At 28.8% G+C, this 15,101-nt stretch overlaps 2 protein-coding genes across 3 annotated transcripts in view; one reads left to right on the top strand and one right to left on the bottom strand.

The window, feature by feature from the left end:
* Positions 1-3,062: 3,062 nt before the first annotated feature.
* LOC107455080 (uncharacterized) lies at positions 3,063-4,842 on the bottom strand. Its single transcript, XM_016072502.3, has one exon. The coding sequence runs from the start codon at positions 4,283-4,285 to the stop codon at positions 3,344-3,346; it is 942 nt and encodes a 313-aa protein (XP_015927988.1). The 5' UTR covers positions 4,286-4,842; the 3' UTR covers positions 3,063-3,343.
* A 3,096-nt stretch (positions 4,843-7,938) lies between these two features.
* Positions 7,939-15,101, top strand: part of LOC107455078 (arylsulfatase B) — a 28,038-nt gene continuing 20,875 nt past the window's right edge. Inside the window, exons 1-5 of one of the 2 annotated variants that reach the window (XM_043056367.2) lie at positions 7,939-8,106; positions 10,762-10,873; positions 11,072-11,123; positions 12,319-12,422; positions 14,368-14,477. In XM_043056367.2, the coding sequence (XP_042912301.1) occupies positions 7,950-8,106; positions 10,762-10,873; positions 11,072-11,123; positions 12,319-12,422; positions 14,368-14,477 (535 nt within the window). In that variant the 5' untranslated portion in view covers positions 7,939-7,949. Of the gene's footprint in view, positions 8,107-10,761; positions 10,878-11,071; positions 11,124-12,318; positions 12,423-14,367; positions 14,478-15,101 lie in introns of those variants that run through there. The other variant, XM_071188140.1, reaches the window with a different exon arrangement.

The raw sequence follows: 15,101 nt of genomic DNA, 5'->3' as shown, positions 1-15,101 counted from the left end.
ATCAAAAAGTTCTCCACGAAAGCAAATTTCTCCCAATGCTTGATCTAGGAGTTCCCTTGTCTTCTGGATTTGGTTCTAAATTACAAGACTACGGAGTTGAATATTAATAGTTGTAAACCCAAAATTGGGTCTGCTGTTCAACGATGGTTATAAAAAAATATTAACCCTTTAGAGCCTTGATGGCGCAGAGGATAGAGCGTTCGCCTTCCAATGAGGTGTACCAGGCTCGAATCCCAGCGATGGCTGGTGGATACGAATTCCACTCCGGCTTGCACTAACCACAGTGCTGGCGTGAAATTTCCTCAGTGGTAGACGGATCATGGGTTAAAGTCCCCTTGCCGTCAGGCTAACCATGGGAGTTTCTCGTGGTCTTCCTCTTCATGTAACGCAAATGCTGGTTAGTTTCATTAAAAAGTCCTCCACGAAGGCAATTTTCTCCCAATACTTGATCCAGAAGCTTCCTTGTCTTCTGGATTGGGTTCAAAATTACAAGGCTACGAAGATGAACATTAGTAGTCGTAAACCTAAACAATTGGGTCGGATATCCAGCCACAGTTATAAAATAAAATAAAAATTAACCCTTTAATTAGTTGTTTTTACAGTAACCCCGAAAAAATAGACCAAAGTTAATAACTTTTGGTTTAATGATTGGATTTTTATATACTTAGGTGTATTATCTTTATTGTTTAAGAAATAAAACTTAAATATGCCCAGCAATTAGCGTGGCGATATTTACTAAGGTGTATTATCTTTATCGTTTGAGAAATAAGACTTAAATATGCCCAGTAATTAGCGTGGCAGTATTTATTAAGGTGCATTATCTTCATCGTTTGAGAAATAAAACTTAAATATGTCCAGTAATTAGCTTGGCGATAGTTTTACTTACAAAATCAGATACAAGAAACGTATTTCTTTGAATTCACATTTTGTTAGACGGATTCGAATATTTGATTCTCAAATATTAGAGAAAGGTAAAATTCGGGAAACTTGGTCTCAAAAGTTCAAAAAAGTGCGCAAAAAATTAAAATCTGCAGTTTTTTTAAATTTATTTATTATGATTTTTTTTTTTTTTTTTTGGAATATCTCTCGAACTATATTAGCGAATTAAAAAACATTTGCACACAATTATGGAATTCGTTTATCAAAAGATTAAATGAAAATAATTGTTTATAATTTTATTACTGTTTAATTTAATAATAATTTAATGCTTTGTGAATTGTGTGGAAGGTAAATTTCGACAACTTTTTACACTAAGCATTTTTGAATGCCTACATTGAAAAGTTTAGTCCAGCAATCAAATAGTTTTCGAAAAATAAAATATAAAAAGTAAAAATACTACTTTTTAGAAATTTTATTCCTTAACTTTTCAACCTATTTCGTTCAAATTCTACGTTTTTGAATCTAAAAGTTTATAAGGCAAAATTTTTTGATTAAATGAAATAATAAATTATAAAAAACTATTTTTAACAATTAATTAATTTATTTATCTTAGGATAAGATATCTTTGTAATTATCTTTATAATAACTATCGCGCAAATAAGGTAAGGTATATTTATTCAAAAAGAATCGTGTTTTTCAGAAAGAATTTTAAAATGCCATCTGCACTAATTAATTAATACTTTTAAAGTTCATACCCAACTATGAATATTATATTCCATTATGAGAAAATCAGATCATTAGATCGAAAGTTATTCGGGTATTTTCTTTTTTTCTAACTACTTTATTTCTTTATTATTTATCTGTTTATTTATCTGCTCAATTGTTTGCTTATTTTTTTAAATTTAATTATGTATATTTTGATATGCTGATTAGAATAAATTGTAACTAATTTTGTATAAAGTATTAATACGCGACACATAAACATTGCTGTTGTTCAAGTAATTTTCTTCTTGATTGTTGTTAAGTAATATTAGACTTCGCAGTTAATACTGCGCCTGCGCAAATTAACCAGTATTGTTAGAAATTAAAAGATGTTCCTTTCTACAACAGTTTTTTGTAGTCTGCAAATTACTTTTATAACCTAAACATTACCTTATGTTTAAACAATCTAAAAAATATCAAATGTAATTGTATCAAACATTAAAATAAGAGCATTTTATGAAATATAAATAGTCTATGCAAGTTAAATCGTTTTCAACAATTCAATCTTTATTCAATTTAAATCTTTAAATTTAAATAAAATTTCTTGCGAAATAGAGAAATTATAAATTCCTTAATTATAAAATTTTTAAACGTTATAAGTTTACTGAATACCCACTTTAAAAAAAAAAAATGTTTACTTATATTTTTGTAATTCTTGTCAAAAATGAAGTCATTTTAAGTTTAATCCATTTTTTTAAACATTCATTTTGAGCTATATTATCCATTGCCAATGAGCTATATTGTCCATTGTCAAAAATGGATTTTAAATAAATTGGAAATTTGACTTACTTGGTTCATGCACCTTGTCCGTCGAAATTAATGCTTCAAAATTACTGCCAACCATAACCTACTCGTATAAACAGCAATATATAAGGAAAATATGTGTGGTAAAAAGTGCAAGATACTATTGCTTGATTCGTGAATCAAAGCTTACAAAATTATTATTTTATACTTATAACTAATCATAGCACATTTTCAAAAATGGTAATGCATAAAATGAATATATTCACATTACATAACACAATTACTAATATATTGTGGTTTATTATTTTTAATACTTTTTTTAATAAAAATTAAGTAAGATCATCCTTGACATTAATTGAATTCATCATCTTTAATTAACAAATATTATTGACTTTAGATTTTTAAAATTACTTGTAATTCTAAAATTTTACCAAATTACTCTTCATTTAAAATTAGATACAGATTGATCATTAATATTATGTCATTTAAACGCAATTGAAATTCTTATCACTTTGATAAGACCAGAGTGGTCTTATTAAAGTGATTATCATCCCATTACCATATCTACTTTATCAATATGAATTAAAAATTTGAAGAAAATATAATACATAGACTTTTACACAAAATAATTTAAATATGTGAATTTTGTGGATTTGAATTTTTTGATTACCAAAATACAAATTTTTATCAGAGTTTAATTTTCAAAACTCAGCATTTATATAAATTAAATTATTAATTTCATATACATAGAAACACATTTTGTTTTCTCGATTTTTCCAAACCATGCCTTTATCACAAGAAAATCGTTCGTATATTTACAAAACATTTTGATAATACTTGGTTGTGAATTGAACAATTTAAAACGTATCAATTATCACAATGAACTCGTCTTTTACACCAAAACAAGTTTCCTATAAATAAAAAGGAAATAAAAATATTTGAGCTTTTAGGAACATTTTTAATAGTCACTTCCAAGTAAGCTTCTTGTCAGTTGCCAAAACGAAAAAGAATTAGTTTCAGTTTCAAAAGAATTCATCGTTTGAAGAACACCACTGATTGTTTCATGATTTTCTAAAGCATCTAGAATGTTTTTTAGAATATTAGTTTGCGAAATTTTACTGTTTGAACTCTCCAACAATTGCTTCAATACGCTAGACAAATCGTGAATCATGTTTAGTTCCTCCGAGCACGTTCTTTTATTGTCATTTACAAGGAATATAGTTTTTTTTCTCATAAGACCATTTTCAATCACCAGTCTGTCATGAACAACAAATATATTATCTAAACCAAAACAGTTATACCGTAATCCTTGAAGCAATATGTACCTAAGAGCTTCACAAACATCTGTTGTCAACCGAATAAAAAATATGTCTGGAATCATTTGATTTCTGTTGCAAAACACATTCCACAGTTGTTCTAGAGAAGCATAAGGTTGGTCGTAAACATAAAAAACGTTTTCAGTCGTTAGATCTTTCACAGTGGCACAAATGCACATTATGTTTTTATGTTGTGCTTGCACCCATTTTTCATGGCTATATATTAGCTTTAGATCTTCCACTGGACTATAACCATAAGAAATCATGTATTCCTGTCCATCTCTTAAACACATCACACGATATGTTAAAGCTCTGTGGAAGAAATTTAAGCTGAAAATATCGCAGAAAGGAGCACATTCTATTTGTTCGAAATCCATTGTTGTTAATTCAGTGATATACTGTGCTAAACGCTTTGGTAATGGAAGTTCCATAACACATGTTGCTAACCTCCGTAGAGTTATGCATTTCAAAATAACGTTCTTACAAAGTTCTTCTAAGCTAAATGTTATATTTTTTGATTGAGATTTCAGAAATGGAGAGTAGCAATGTACTCCAGGACCAGCACTTTCAAAAAGTACCTCCATAAGTTAATTCGTCAATGTTTCATTAATAAAACACTCTCAACCGATGCTTTGAATGAAATGTCATAGTAAGCCATTAGGTGAAGACCCTTCTACCTGCTTTGGCAGATACACAAAAGTTTGGTGATTACGTCTCAGTTGGCTTTTGTGTTGTAAGTATTAACGGTTGCGTCACTTTCATAAAGCACGTGCTCCGCTCTCCTCTTCAAGTTCTCTAAATAGAAAGATTCGGCCAAAGCCCTTGCGCAGTTGGCAAAGGATGGACAGATAATCCAAAAGATTCTTTCGTCGGCAATCCAGGCATAAACACTGTCTCGATCTTAGAAAAAGAAACATCAACAGGATTATGCAACATGTTGTGGTTTCGTCAGCATTTTTTCTTTTTTCAAGGATGGTTCGGAGTATTTTTTATTTTAAAAACGATTTTTGAAAAAACGCTTAGTTAGTTGAAGACTTTGAAAATAGAACATTTCAGTAAATGTTTTAAATATTCAATGAAAAGCATTTTTTTTCAGTAAAGAATTTATTTTTTAACACTTTTAACTAACTGCGTTTTAGGTTACTTAACAACACATCTTGCCTTACAAAGAGTAAGATTGTGTCATTGACATCTCTGACACGCACTCTAATGTATTATGCTTATTGCAAGTACGGTTGTCGTGGAACCTTGGTCTTAAAGGAGCCCTATTTGAGTTTATAACAAGAAGTGAAATGTTTATTAATGATTTTAAAACAAAAATGTCAGAGAATTTCTTTTTTTATTTTTAAGTATTTAGAAAAATTAAATGAAATTTAATACTATAATTTTAATTTTACTGCTACTTTCTGTACATTATATTCTTTAAGATAGGATCAATGAAAAATTTTCTAAATGGATCAATTTTTTACTTTCACAAATTTGATTATAAATTCAAGAATTTTATCCTAGAAGAATAAAAAAATAAGTCTTAAATATAAGATGGAATTCAAATAAATAAGATTTACAGCACTTTTTCATGGACGCATATATGAATGAAATAAAGGTTTCCAAATTTTAAATGGCTTTTTTTCAAAACAATATTTTTTATACTTTCAGTGAAGATAACTTATACAATTTTCATTAGATTTGCTAAAAAGTATTAAAATTTCCATGGCATGCAGATTTTTTTTCTTTCTTTTTATTTTTCTTCTATGAAGTGCTAATAGTTGTTGATTAATTATTCTTCTGAAACACTGCGTCCAATAGATCGACAACATTTGGTGCAATTTTGTTAAGGTCGGAATTTTGTATAAGCTAGATGGGCTATAGCTTAGGGCCTTGAGAACTGCAGGGGCCCCCAAAACTGAAATATCCTTTTTTTAAACATTGCTCGCATCCCTTCAAAGTTTGCAAAAGCCCCCCGAAACCCTCAATACAGTTTTTTTCATTGTTCAGAAACAGAAAAAACTTTTAAATATTATTTAAGTCATAAAATTGCACCCAATGTTCAATATATTGGTTACTGGGTTTTAAAGGGTTATACAGTTGAACTCCGCTATCGTGAACCATACGCGGACCCAACAATAAGTCTACAATAAACAATGGTTCTCTACACTGAGAAAAAAAGCATATGATCAGGACTACCAGAATATGGTAAAATTTACCGTATTTTTAGCTTCATGGGAACACCAAAAAGGTTGGTACTTTAAACCGAAGCACTTTAGTGATAATTTTAGTAAAATTAACAATGAAGTATTGTTTTATAATGTGTGTTAATATTTGATAAATTTAGTTATCAGTTTTTTATTTTGTATCAGTTTTGCATTTTTCACTAAATGTGTGGTAATAAGAACTATAATTTTGAAAGCCAGAAATTTTGCTAAACCATTTACCATATGAACGAAAAAATTACCATATTAAAATTTTTTTACTAAAAATGTCTTTACCATAGAGTACGGTAATTTTGCCAGAATTTTATAAGCGTGTATCCAATTTCTTTGAGATCGTCGGGCTACCGAAGCGGGGGTGCCATCCCCTCCGCAGAGTATCAAAATTGTGATGGCATGTCTTCGGATCATCCTCCGGGATGTTTCCCAGACCGTCGCCAATAGCCCATTGTGCAGCTCTAGTGCGACGTAAATTAACAACAACCAATTTCTTTGAAAAAAATATTTTTTTAGCATAATGCTGGAAGTAATGATTGCGTTAGTACACAATTTCCTTATAAATCATTAACTAACTAGGGACAGTAAAATTTCCCAGCAACGAATTTCTTCTTAGAACAAAATTTTTATTAAAACGTTAAATAACATACAAAATATTCACCATATAATGAAGTTGAATAAGTTACAAGAAGTTATAACGAATTTTCCGACATCCTCAGATTTTTGGAATTATTCTGATGTTTATCTTCTTGGTTTTCTTTTTCTAGAAAATTACAATTTAAAACCGGAATTTCTTTGCGAGCAATTAGTTGTCTTATGTGCATTTGTTGAAATACCCGTATTATTTATTACAGCGATAATACGTAGCAATAGAACTCAATAAATAAAAGGAAATTACTAGCAGCCCCTTTATAATATCTATTAATGTATGTTATTATTCTTTTCATCAAAAGTCAAAATTATTTATTTTTGAACTTATCACATAAAACTGAAAATTTTGTATCTTTTATTTAAATAACTACTAAAATGAAATTTAAGTTCACTATAAACAAACTACCCAATCTAAACACACTTCTCTTCTACCCACTATGAGCGTTAAAAAGAAAACATTAGTAAACACTTGGTCGCAGAATTTTTATTTATCCTATTGTTAATACTTTTTTCATAATTTTTTATCAATTTGAGTCAATAGAAGTGAAAAATATTATATTTAGCATTTTTATAATTTATGGTTTTGAAATACAGTATGAAACACCGTTGTCTTTTTTTGCGTTAAAGGTAAAATCTTCCACACGCGGCTCTCTTCCAAACAATAATTTTTCAAATTTATACTTATTTCCAGTTATTCAGATATTGAAACAGTTATTCATCATTGAAGTTTCTTTAATTTACGAAATCAATTATTATTAATAAATTTATGAATACGAATGAACAAAAATTTTCAAATTACTTTTTTGGATTTCATATTTTAGTACAAATATAATCCAGATAATCTAACAGATTTTTTACTAACTTTTATACTGTTTTTTATAATTAAAAAATACCAAAATATATTTTAACTTGCAATTAGATCGTCAGAAAAAATATATAAAACGGACACCGATGTCCCATCTGCATCGAAGAGTTAAATAGCAGTTCAGACAACACCCCTAAAAAAGTTTACTATAACTGAGTTTCCGCTATATCTCGGGATCGTTATAGCAGGGTTGGGGTGTAATAACAGTTCAGACTTTAAACAGTTATATCACAAGCTCTTTTCATTTCTACATAACTGTAGTTTTTCTTTGCATAGCGTTTTCATAATAAGCACATACGACGCAGTCTAAAAGTGAGCAAAACTGTACCTAACAGTCGCGAATAACTGTTACAACAGTTATAAAAGTAGTAATTATTCGCTAAAAAACATTATTTATATAATGGCAGAGCCTTCAAAGATCAACCTCAAAGTTAAACACTTGTTTGACAGGTTCGAACATCGGAATTCTTCGTACCAAATACATTGACCTTTTGATTAACTCTAAGCCGGCATTTTTCTAATTTAAAGATGGGGGAAAGTTGGCGATTTCTTCTTTTTCGTTTAGAAATCATGAAGAGCTTAAGAAAAACTATTTATATAACAATTTTAACGTTATTGAATATTAGCAATTTCATTCATATGGCACAAAGACCTCACATATTTTTTATAGTTGCTGATGATTTAGGTGAGTAATTTCATGGCATGAATATTTTTAGGTTTTTAGTTTTTAAATAATATTATTTAATGTTTTTAGTCATTTTACCCCATTCACATCTGCACTTTTTTTGATGAAAAAAGAAGCAATTTTTTTTATTGTTTAGAACAAAAACGGCTTAAAAAAATAAAAATGTCTTTGTATTATTATTATTTTTGTTATTATTATTCTTTATTATATATTTAATTATTATTATTTTATTATTATTATTATATTATTATTAGTTTTATTGTTATTATTTTCCTTATTTTTATTGCTATTATTTCTATTGCTTTTTTTAATTATTATTATTATCATTATTGTTATTCATTATGATTATTATTATTATTATTTTAATTTTTACACAAGTAAATAAATTCTACTTTAAGTTGATATGATTTTCTTATGTTTTTTTTCCTAAATAATGAATTTCAATTTTAGATGACGATTATTATATATTCTTTCTTTTAACTAAATTCCATTTTCGATTTTTATACAAATTTTTCGAACAAACGAATTTCTTTTTTATCGTCTCTCAGAAATTAAATATCAGAAACTTAAAGTTTCATAGAAAGATCAAAAACATCACTACCATTTTTCATTCGTTACTACCTCTTTAACGATAATCGTTTGATAATATAGAGGTTAATGTTTTTTTTAATGAATTTAGCTGTTTTCAAAACCAAATGCCTCAAATAATAAAAGTTTAATTTACTTCATTAACACCTACTTTAGTATAATGCAAAACAAAAATTTGGATCATTCCTAATTATTTTAAATAAAAAACAGCTTTTCGCTAGATTCATGGTCTCTTAAATGACAAACGTTTAACAACACCTAGATTATTATTTTTTTTTTTATAAATCAAGCTCGTTTTAAAATCAAATGCCTCAAATAATAAGGCTTTATTTTAACTTACGAACATCCAAATTTTTATATCACAAAAAGAAAAATCAATTATTCCGAGTTAGAGCCGCAGTAGCTCATGGGATAGAACGTTCGCTTACAAAGAGGTGACTGGTTGATGCAAATTCTGCTCCCGGATCACACCGACCACAGTGCTGACGTAAAACATCCCATGAGCTACTGCGGGCTAACCGTGGGAGGTTTTCGTGGTTTTCCTCTCTGTGTAACGCAAGTGCGGGTTAGTTCCCTCAAAAAGTCCTTCATGAAATATAGTTTGTTCCAATGCTTGATTAAAGAGTTCCCTTGTTTTTTGAGTTAAGCTCAAAATTACAAGGCTACGATGTTGAGTGTTGATAATCTTAAACTCGGAATTTGAGCTGTTCAGCGCAGATTATAAAATTAAATAAATTATTCCGAGCTGTTTTTGATCCAACGCTTTTTCTTCGTAAAAATTCGTAATTGATTTCTTATGGATAAGCGTTTGACAAAATAATACGGTATTATCTTAACCCACTTGCACCCGAATTTATCTAGCATAGTGAAAACTCTGGGTATTCCTTAGTATTTTGAATCAAAATAATTTTTTAGATGTATTGGACTGATTTTAAAACCAAAGATTCAAATAATAAGCCTAATTTAAAGCCGTGGTGGAAAGCTGAAAATTACAAGGCTACGAAGTTGAGCGTTGATAGTCTTAAACTCAGAATTTGGGCTGTTCAGCGCAGATTATAAAATTAAATAAATTATTCCGAGCTGTTTTTGATCCAACACTTTTATTTCCGTAAAAATTCGTAATTGAGTTTTTAGGGATAAGCGTTTGACAAAATAATACGGTATTATCTTAACCCACTTGGATCCTAATTTATCTAGCATAAAGAAATCTCCGGGTAATTCTTAATATTTTGAATCAAAAAAAAGTTTTTTTAGATGTATTGGACTGATTTTAAAACTAAAGATTCAAATAATAAGCCTAATTTAGAACCGTGGTGGCTCAGGGGATAGAGTGCTTGCCTCCCAATGAGGTGAGCCGTGCTAGAATCCCAGCGATGGCTGGTCAATACGAATTCCGCACCAACCGCAGTGCTGACGTAAAATATCTTCAACTGTAGACGAATTATAGGTTACAATCCCCTTGCCATCGGGATAACCGTGGGAGGTGTGGGTTTTCCCCTCCATGTTATGCAAATGCGGATCAGTTTTATCAAAAAGTCCTCCATGAAGACAAATTTCACCCACTACTTGATCCAGGAGTCCCCTTGACTTCTGGATTGAGTTCAAAATTATAAGTAACTCAAATTGAGTCGGCTGTTCAACGACGGCTATAGTAAACAAAAATAAAACAAATGCGTCTAATTTAACACACAAACGCGGAATTTCTATACTGCAAAGATGAGAAAAGTGCTCTCGTTTATAAACTCGCAATACGTTTACATTTAATTCATCTAAACATTTTTTTTCTGCTAGCTACGCTTTATATATAATAAAAAATAACCTTTGCATAATTTCATATATATTATAGTTTTTCTTTTTATGTATATATACATACATAAAAAGAAAAACTATAATGTATATGAAATAATGCAAATGATATTTTTTTATTATATCTATTTTATTTTGGATTTTGTTTTCTTTTATTTTGGTTACATATTTATTTTGGTGAATACAAATGTTTTGCTTAAGTAAATGATATCTCCTCAAACAATAACGATATGTTGCTAACGAATTATTTTTCATCTATAGGTTGGAATGATGTTGGTTGGAATAATCCTGACATGAAAACGCCTCATTTGGATGAATTGGCTAGAAATGGTGTTATTATGAACCAGAGTTATGTTCAACCTATATGTACACCGTGAGTACGTACCTTATTTGTTTACTTTTTACACATTCAGGGATTCCCTACAAACATTACGAGTGACTAATTTTCAATCTGTTAAGCTTATATTTTAATGAAAAAACACTAAAAAGTTTACTATTAAAAACAAAAGTATTTTTGAGAAGACTTTTCATGATTTATCCAACAGTTAACTAATTTTAATATTTTTTTAAGGTCAAGAGCAGCATTTATGACTGGTTACTACCCATACCACATTGGGAGACAGGTTAGATAATTTTTTTTACATTATTTTCATGTATTTTGGCTTCTTTTTTTTTCATTTTTGCAATCTGTAATCTTTTTAAGTAAAGCAAGTTTCCTCCCTATACCCCCAAGATGTCTCTAAATTATCATAGTCATCATCTTCATTAACATCTGTATCTTTTCATATATGAATGTCCTTTACGATTTTTGCAAATTGTAGAGCATTTTGTACCTGATTTTGGACAATTTCAAGCGGTTCTACAACCTTTTGTGCTATCACTGGAAGGATATAGATTCACAATATGAAAATTTCTTTCAAAAGGAAAACTCTTGTATTTATTTTGTTTGAAAATTTAGTTCTTTGTTTTTGTGACCCCCTCATTTTTTTGGTGATTTATTAGTAAGTTGAAACCTGCGCTATTCATATATTTTTTATTGGTAGCTCTTGTTGTGCCTGCTTCTTTTTCTCTTAAACTGTTAAAAAATTTCTCGAAAAATATGGTTAAAATGCAATTTATTTATTTGTTACTTTATCATATTTGATAAAAACAGTCTAATAATTACTAAAAAAAAAAGATGATATTCGAATTGTTAACTGTAAAAAAAATTCGTTTATTGAATGACTGTTTTCACCTAATATGGTTAAGCAACCAAAATTTTATCCGGGCCAATTAGACCCCCCTTATGAAGCCACTTAGTTCCTTGCAGCTGTATACAGTGTGCCAGAACAATAACGGACCACCCTCTATAACTTTCGATCTGATTATCGATCTTCACGTTTTAGTACTAAATCTTAATGATTTTAGGGAATAACCTCAAATATGCTAATTAATTAGTACGGGCGATATTTTAAGTAACAAAATCAGACACAATAACGTACTTTCGCTGAATAAATGAACCTTTTTTCAACGGATTTGGATTTCTGACCCCCAAAACATAAGGGGTAGCCGCAATGGGAGAATTATGGTCCTCGTAATTTGGTCAGGAGACCGATCCAAAGTTTGGTTCGCTATTATTAATTTTACTCTTAGCGTATTTCGCCATATCTTGATCTATAAATTTCGCTATATACTTAAAAGTTGGCAGTTATTGTGTATGTTCCAATACCCTATACTCAAATTTATATTACATAAGTTTGCCACAACAGTTGACAAGCAATCAAAACAACTTATTGAAATCTTAAAATATTTTTCAATATGAGAGCTCTATTTTTTTAGAACTGTGTGGTCATAGTTTTGGAACCAACAGGAGTGTCTATTAAATACCCTTTCTTGTCTCAGAAATTAAAAGATCTTCATTATTCAACTCATATCATAGGAAAGTAAGTTTTGATATATTTTTTATTTATTTCTTATTTTAATTTTTATTTATTTATTTAATTTTTTACATAATTTGCCAATATAACTAAAATTATAATAGGTTTTATTTAATAACTTTTATTAAAAATTAGAATATTACAACTTAATAAAAACTTAATAAACTTAATTACTATAATTCTTTTTATGGAAATAATTAATGCAACTATTAACTGCAATAACTTTTTTTAACTTTACTCGCCAATAACTTTTTTACATAACTAGTCGCAATGATTAATAATTGCAATAACTATTTTTTTTAAAAATTTGAGTATTTTGACTCTAACTGCAATAACTTTATTTACGTTATTCGTCAATGTAACTAATTGTCATTATAATTTTATTTACATAATTTGCCAATATCACTAAGAATTATAGTAACTTTTTCTATATAACTCGTCAATATAACTATTAATAACACTAACTATTTTTATCTAACTAGTTAATGCGACGAATAAGTACCATAATTTTTACTGAACTCTTCATTAACTTTTTGTCGTAACTAGTCGTAATGATTAATAATTCATGTTACTTCTTTTTTTTCAATATTTGGTTATTATAACTAAGAACTGCAATAACTTTTTTAACGTAATTTTAAATATAAGTAATAGTCATCATACTTTTTTTTAACAAAATTTGTCAATAAAGCTTATAATTACAATAACCTTCTTTTTTAAACTCTTCAATAAACTAATAATTACAATTCCTCTTTTGGACGTCTAACTTGGACAGTTCGATGTCTAAAAGACCAGAGAAAACTTCACGATTATGTTCCCTGCTCATAAACATACGAATAAACAGTTCATAATAAGGAAGCGCCCCCAGCTGCGTACGATGGCATTTTCGGGCATGAGTTCCCCTGCAATTTCAATTTAGATAATGTGCCACAACTCCCCTAGATCTTTAGTGTATAATTTATGCGACTACCTGTTATATGTAACGTTTTTAAAATTGTAAGTTTCGACAAAAAATAGACAAAAAAAGTCATTTAAAAAATATATGTAGCTTGGAGATTTGAAAAATGAGCGACATAAAAATAACCAAAATCCGTTTAAAAAATTTCATGCAGCAAGCAGAAAATAAAAATTGTTCCTTAGTTATTTTTGTTATTTTTATAATAAGGAACAGTGTTTACATTTTAAGCAAATAAATCTAGAAATGAGAAAATCCGGATAATTCCTATTTTTCCAAAAACTCAAAAAGACTAAAAAAAATTTATGAAACTGAAATTAAAAAAAAAAATTTTTTAAATAAATAAAGTCCAATTATTTAAATTTTAATAGAAAATTTAAGTCAAGCCCATTTGAACTGACAAGAGACACTCTTTAAAATATATACATTATCTCCTTTATTATGAAACTTCAAGGAGAAAAAAAAACTATGGGAACTTGTAATTAATTGTGGCATTCACCCTGCTCTTGTTACATCTTGATCTTGTTTAAATAAGTTGTTCCCTTATGACACCATAAATACATATTTTTACTATCATTTTCAAAAATTAAGAGAGAAAAGTATACATATTGATTGTCACAAATTAATACTGCTCTAAGAAAATAAACATAAACACTACTGAAATCTGACAAATCATTATTGAGGAGGGCGGATGTGTAAACATCAAAACCTGTTTGATTGCCAGACAAAACTTGGAGAACTTATTATCATTTTTCATTTCTTTTCAGTTTCCTATGGCAATCAAACATGCTTTGATGTTTTTTTTATCTATCCTTCTGAAAGGTAATTGAGTGGATTTCTATAGCGTTTTTTTCTTCATAAAATAAGCTTTTATTTGGTGAATCCTTCGAAGCAATAAATTTGCAAAGTATGCGAAAATCCTATCATTTGATAAACAGTTATTCAGAGTTTAACTTCTTTATGTACTGTACAAATTTTATTTAATAATTTACATTACAGATGGCATCTAGGTCACTGTAACGATTCCTACACACCTACCCATCGAGGATTTGATTCATTTTTAGGATTTTACTATGCAGAGGGGGACTATTATACCCACACTATAGAAAGTAAGGCTCACTCTATTACATTTCTTTACTATATAGGGTATTCTTAAGGACAAACTTTTATTCTATGTAAATGCATATAATATAATTTAAGACATAAATACAAAAATAATGAAAATCGAAGTAAAAGTGTAAGATATAAAATTCCAAGCTGCGACAGCGCCAGGCTGCTAATGTAACAGCTGGAAAAAATTTTGAAGAAAATATTATAAGATGAAATAAATTAAGTTTTTACCTCATAAGAGAACTAAAAGTATTAGCGCAAAAGAAGAAAGCCAAAATCATTAACACGAAATTACAAACTGAATAACAAAGCACTACTGGAAATAGCAAAACTAACTGTCAAAAAGGGAATATATTTAAAAAGAAATTATAGTGGAAGCAGTGACATACATGGTAGCATCGTCATTCCCCTTTAATTTCTTTTGAAATATGTTTCCTTTTTGATAGTTAGGTTGCTATTTCCAGTAATGCTTTGTTATTTAGTATGTTATTTCGTGTAAATGATTTTAGTTTTCTTCTGCTAGTTTCAATTCTCTTATAAGGTAATAACTTATTTCATTTCATCTTATAATATTTTCTTCAAATACATGCAGATCTATATATATATATTCTATATAACTAGTC

This window comes from Parasteatoda tepidariorum, chromosome X2, assembly GCF_043381705.1.
Source record: "Parasteatoda tepidariorum isolate YZ-2023 chromosome X2, CAS_Ptep_4.0, whole genome shotgun sequence".
In the NCBI taxonomy this organism is placed as follows: domain Eukaryota; kingdom Metazoa; phylum Arthropoda; class Arachnida; order Araneae; family Theridiidae; genus Parasteatoda; species Parasteatoda tepidariorum.
Note: the sequence above shows the minus strand (reverse complement) of the source record. Positions and strands in the feature narration are given on the sequence as shown.

Coding starts and splice junctions, on each gene's coding strand:
- LOC107455080 (XM_016072502.3), bottom strand. CDS start 4,285: ATGGAGGTACTTTTTGAAAGTGCTGGTCCTGGAGTACATTGCTACTCT.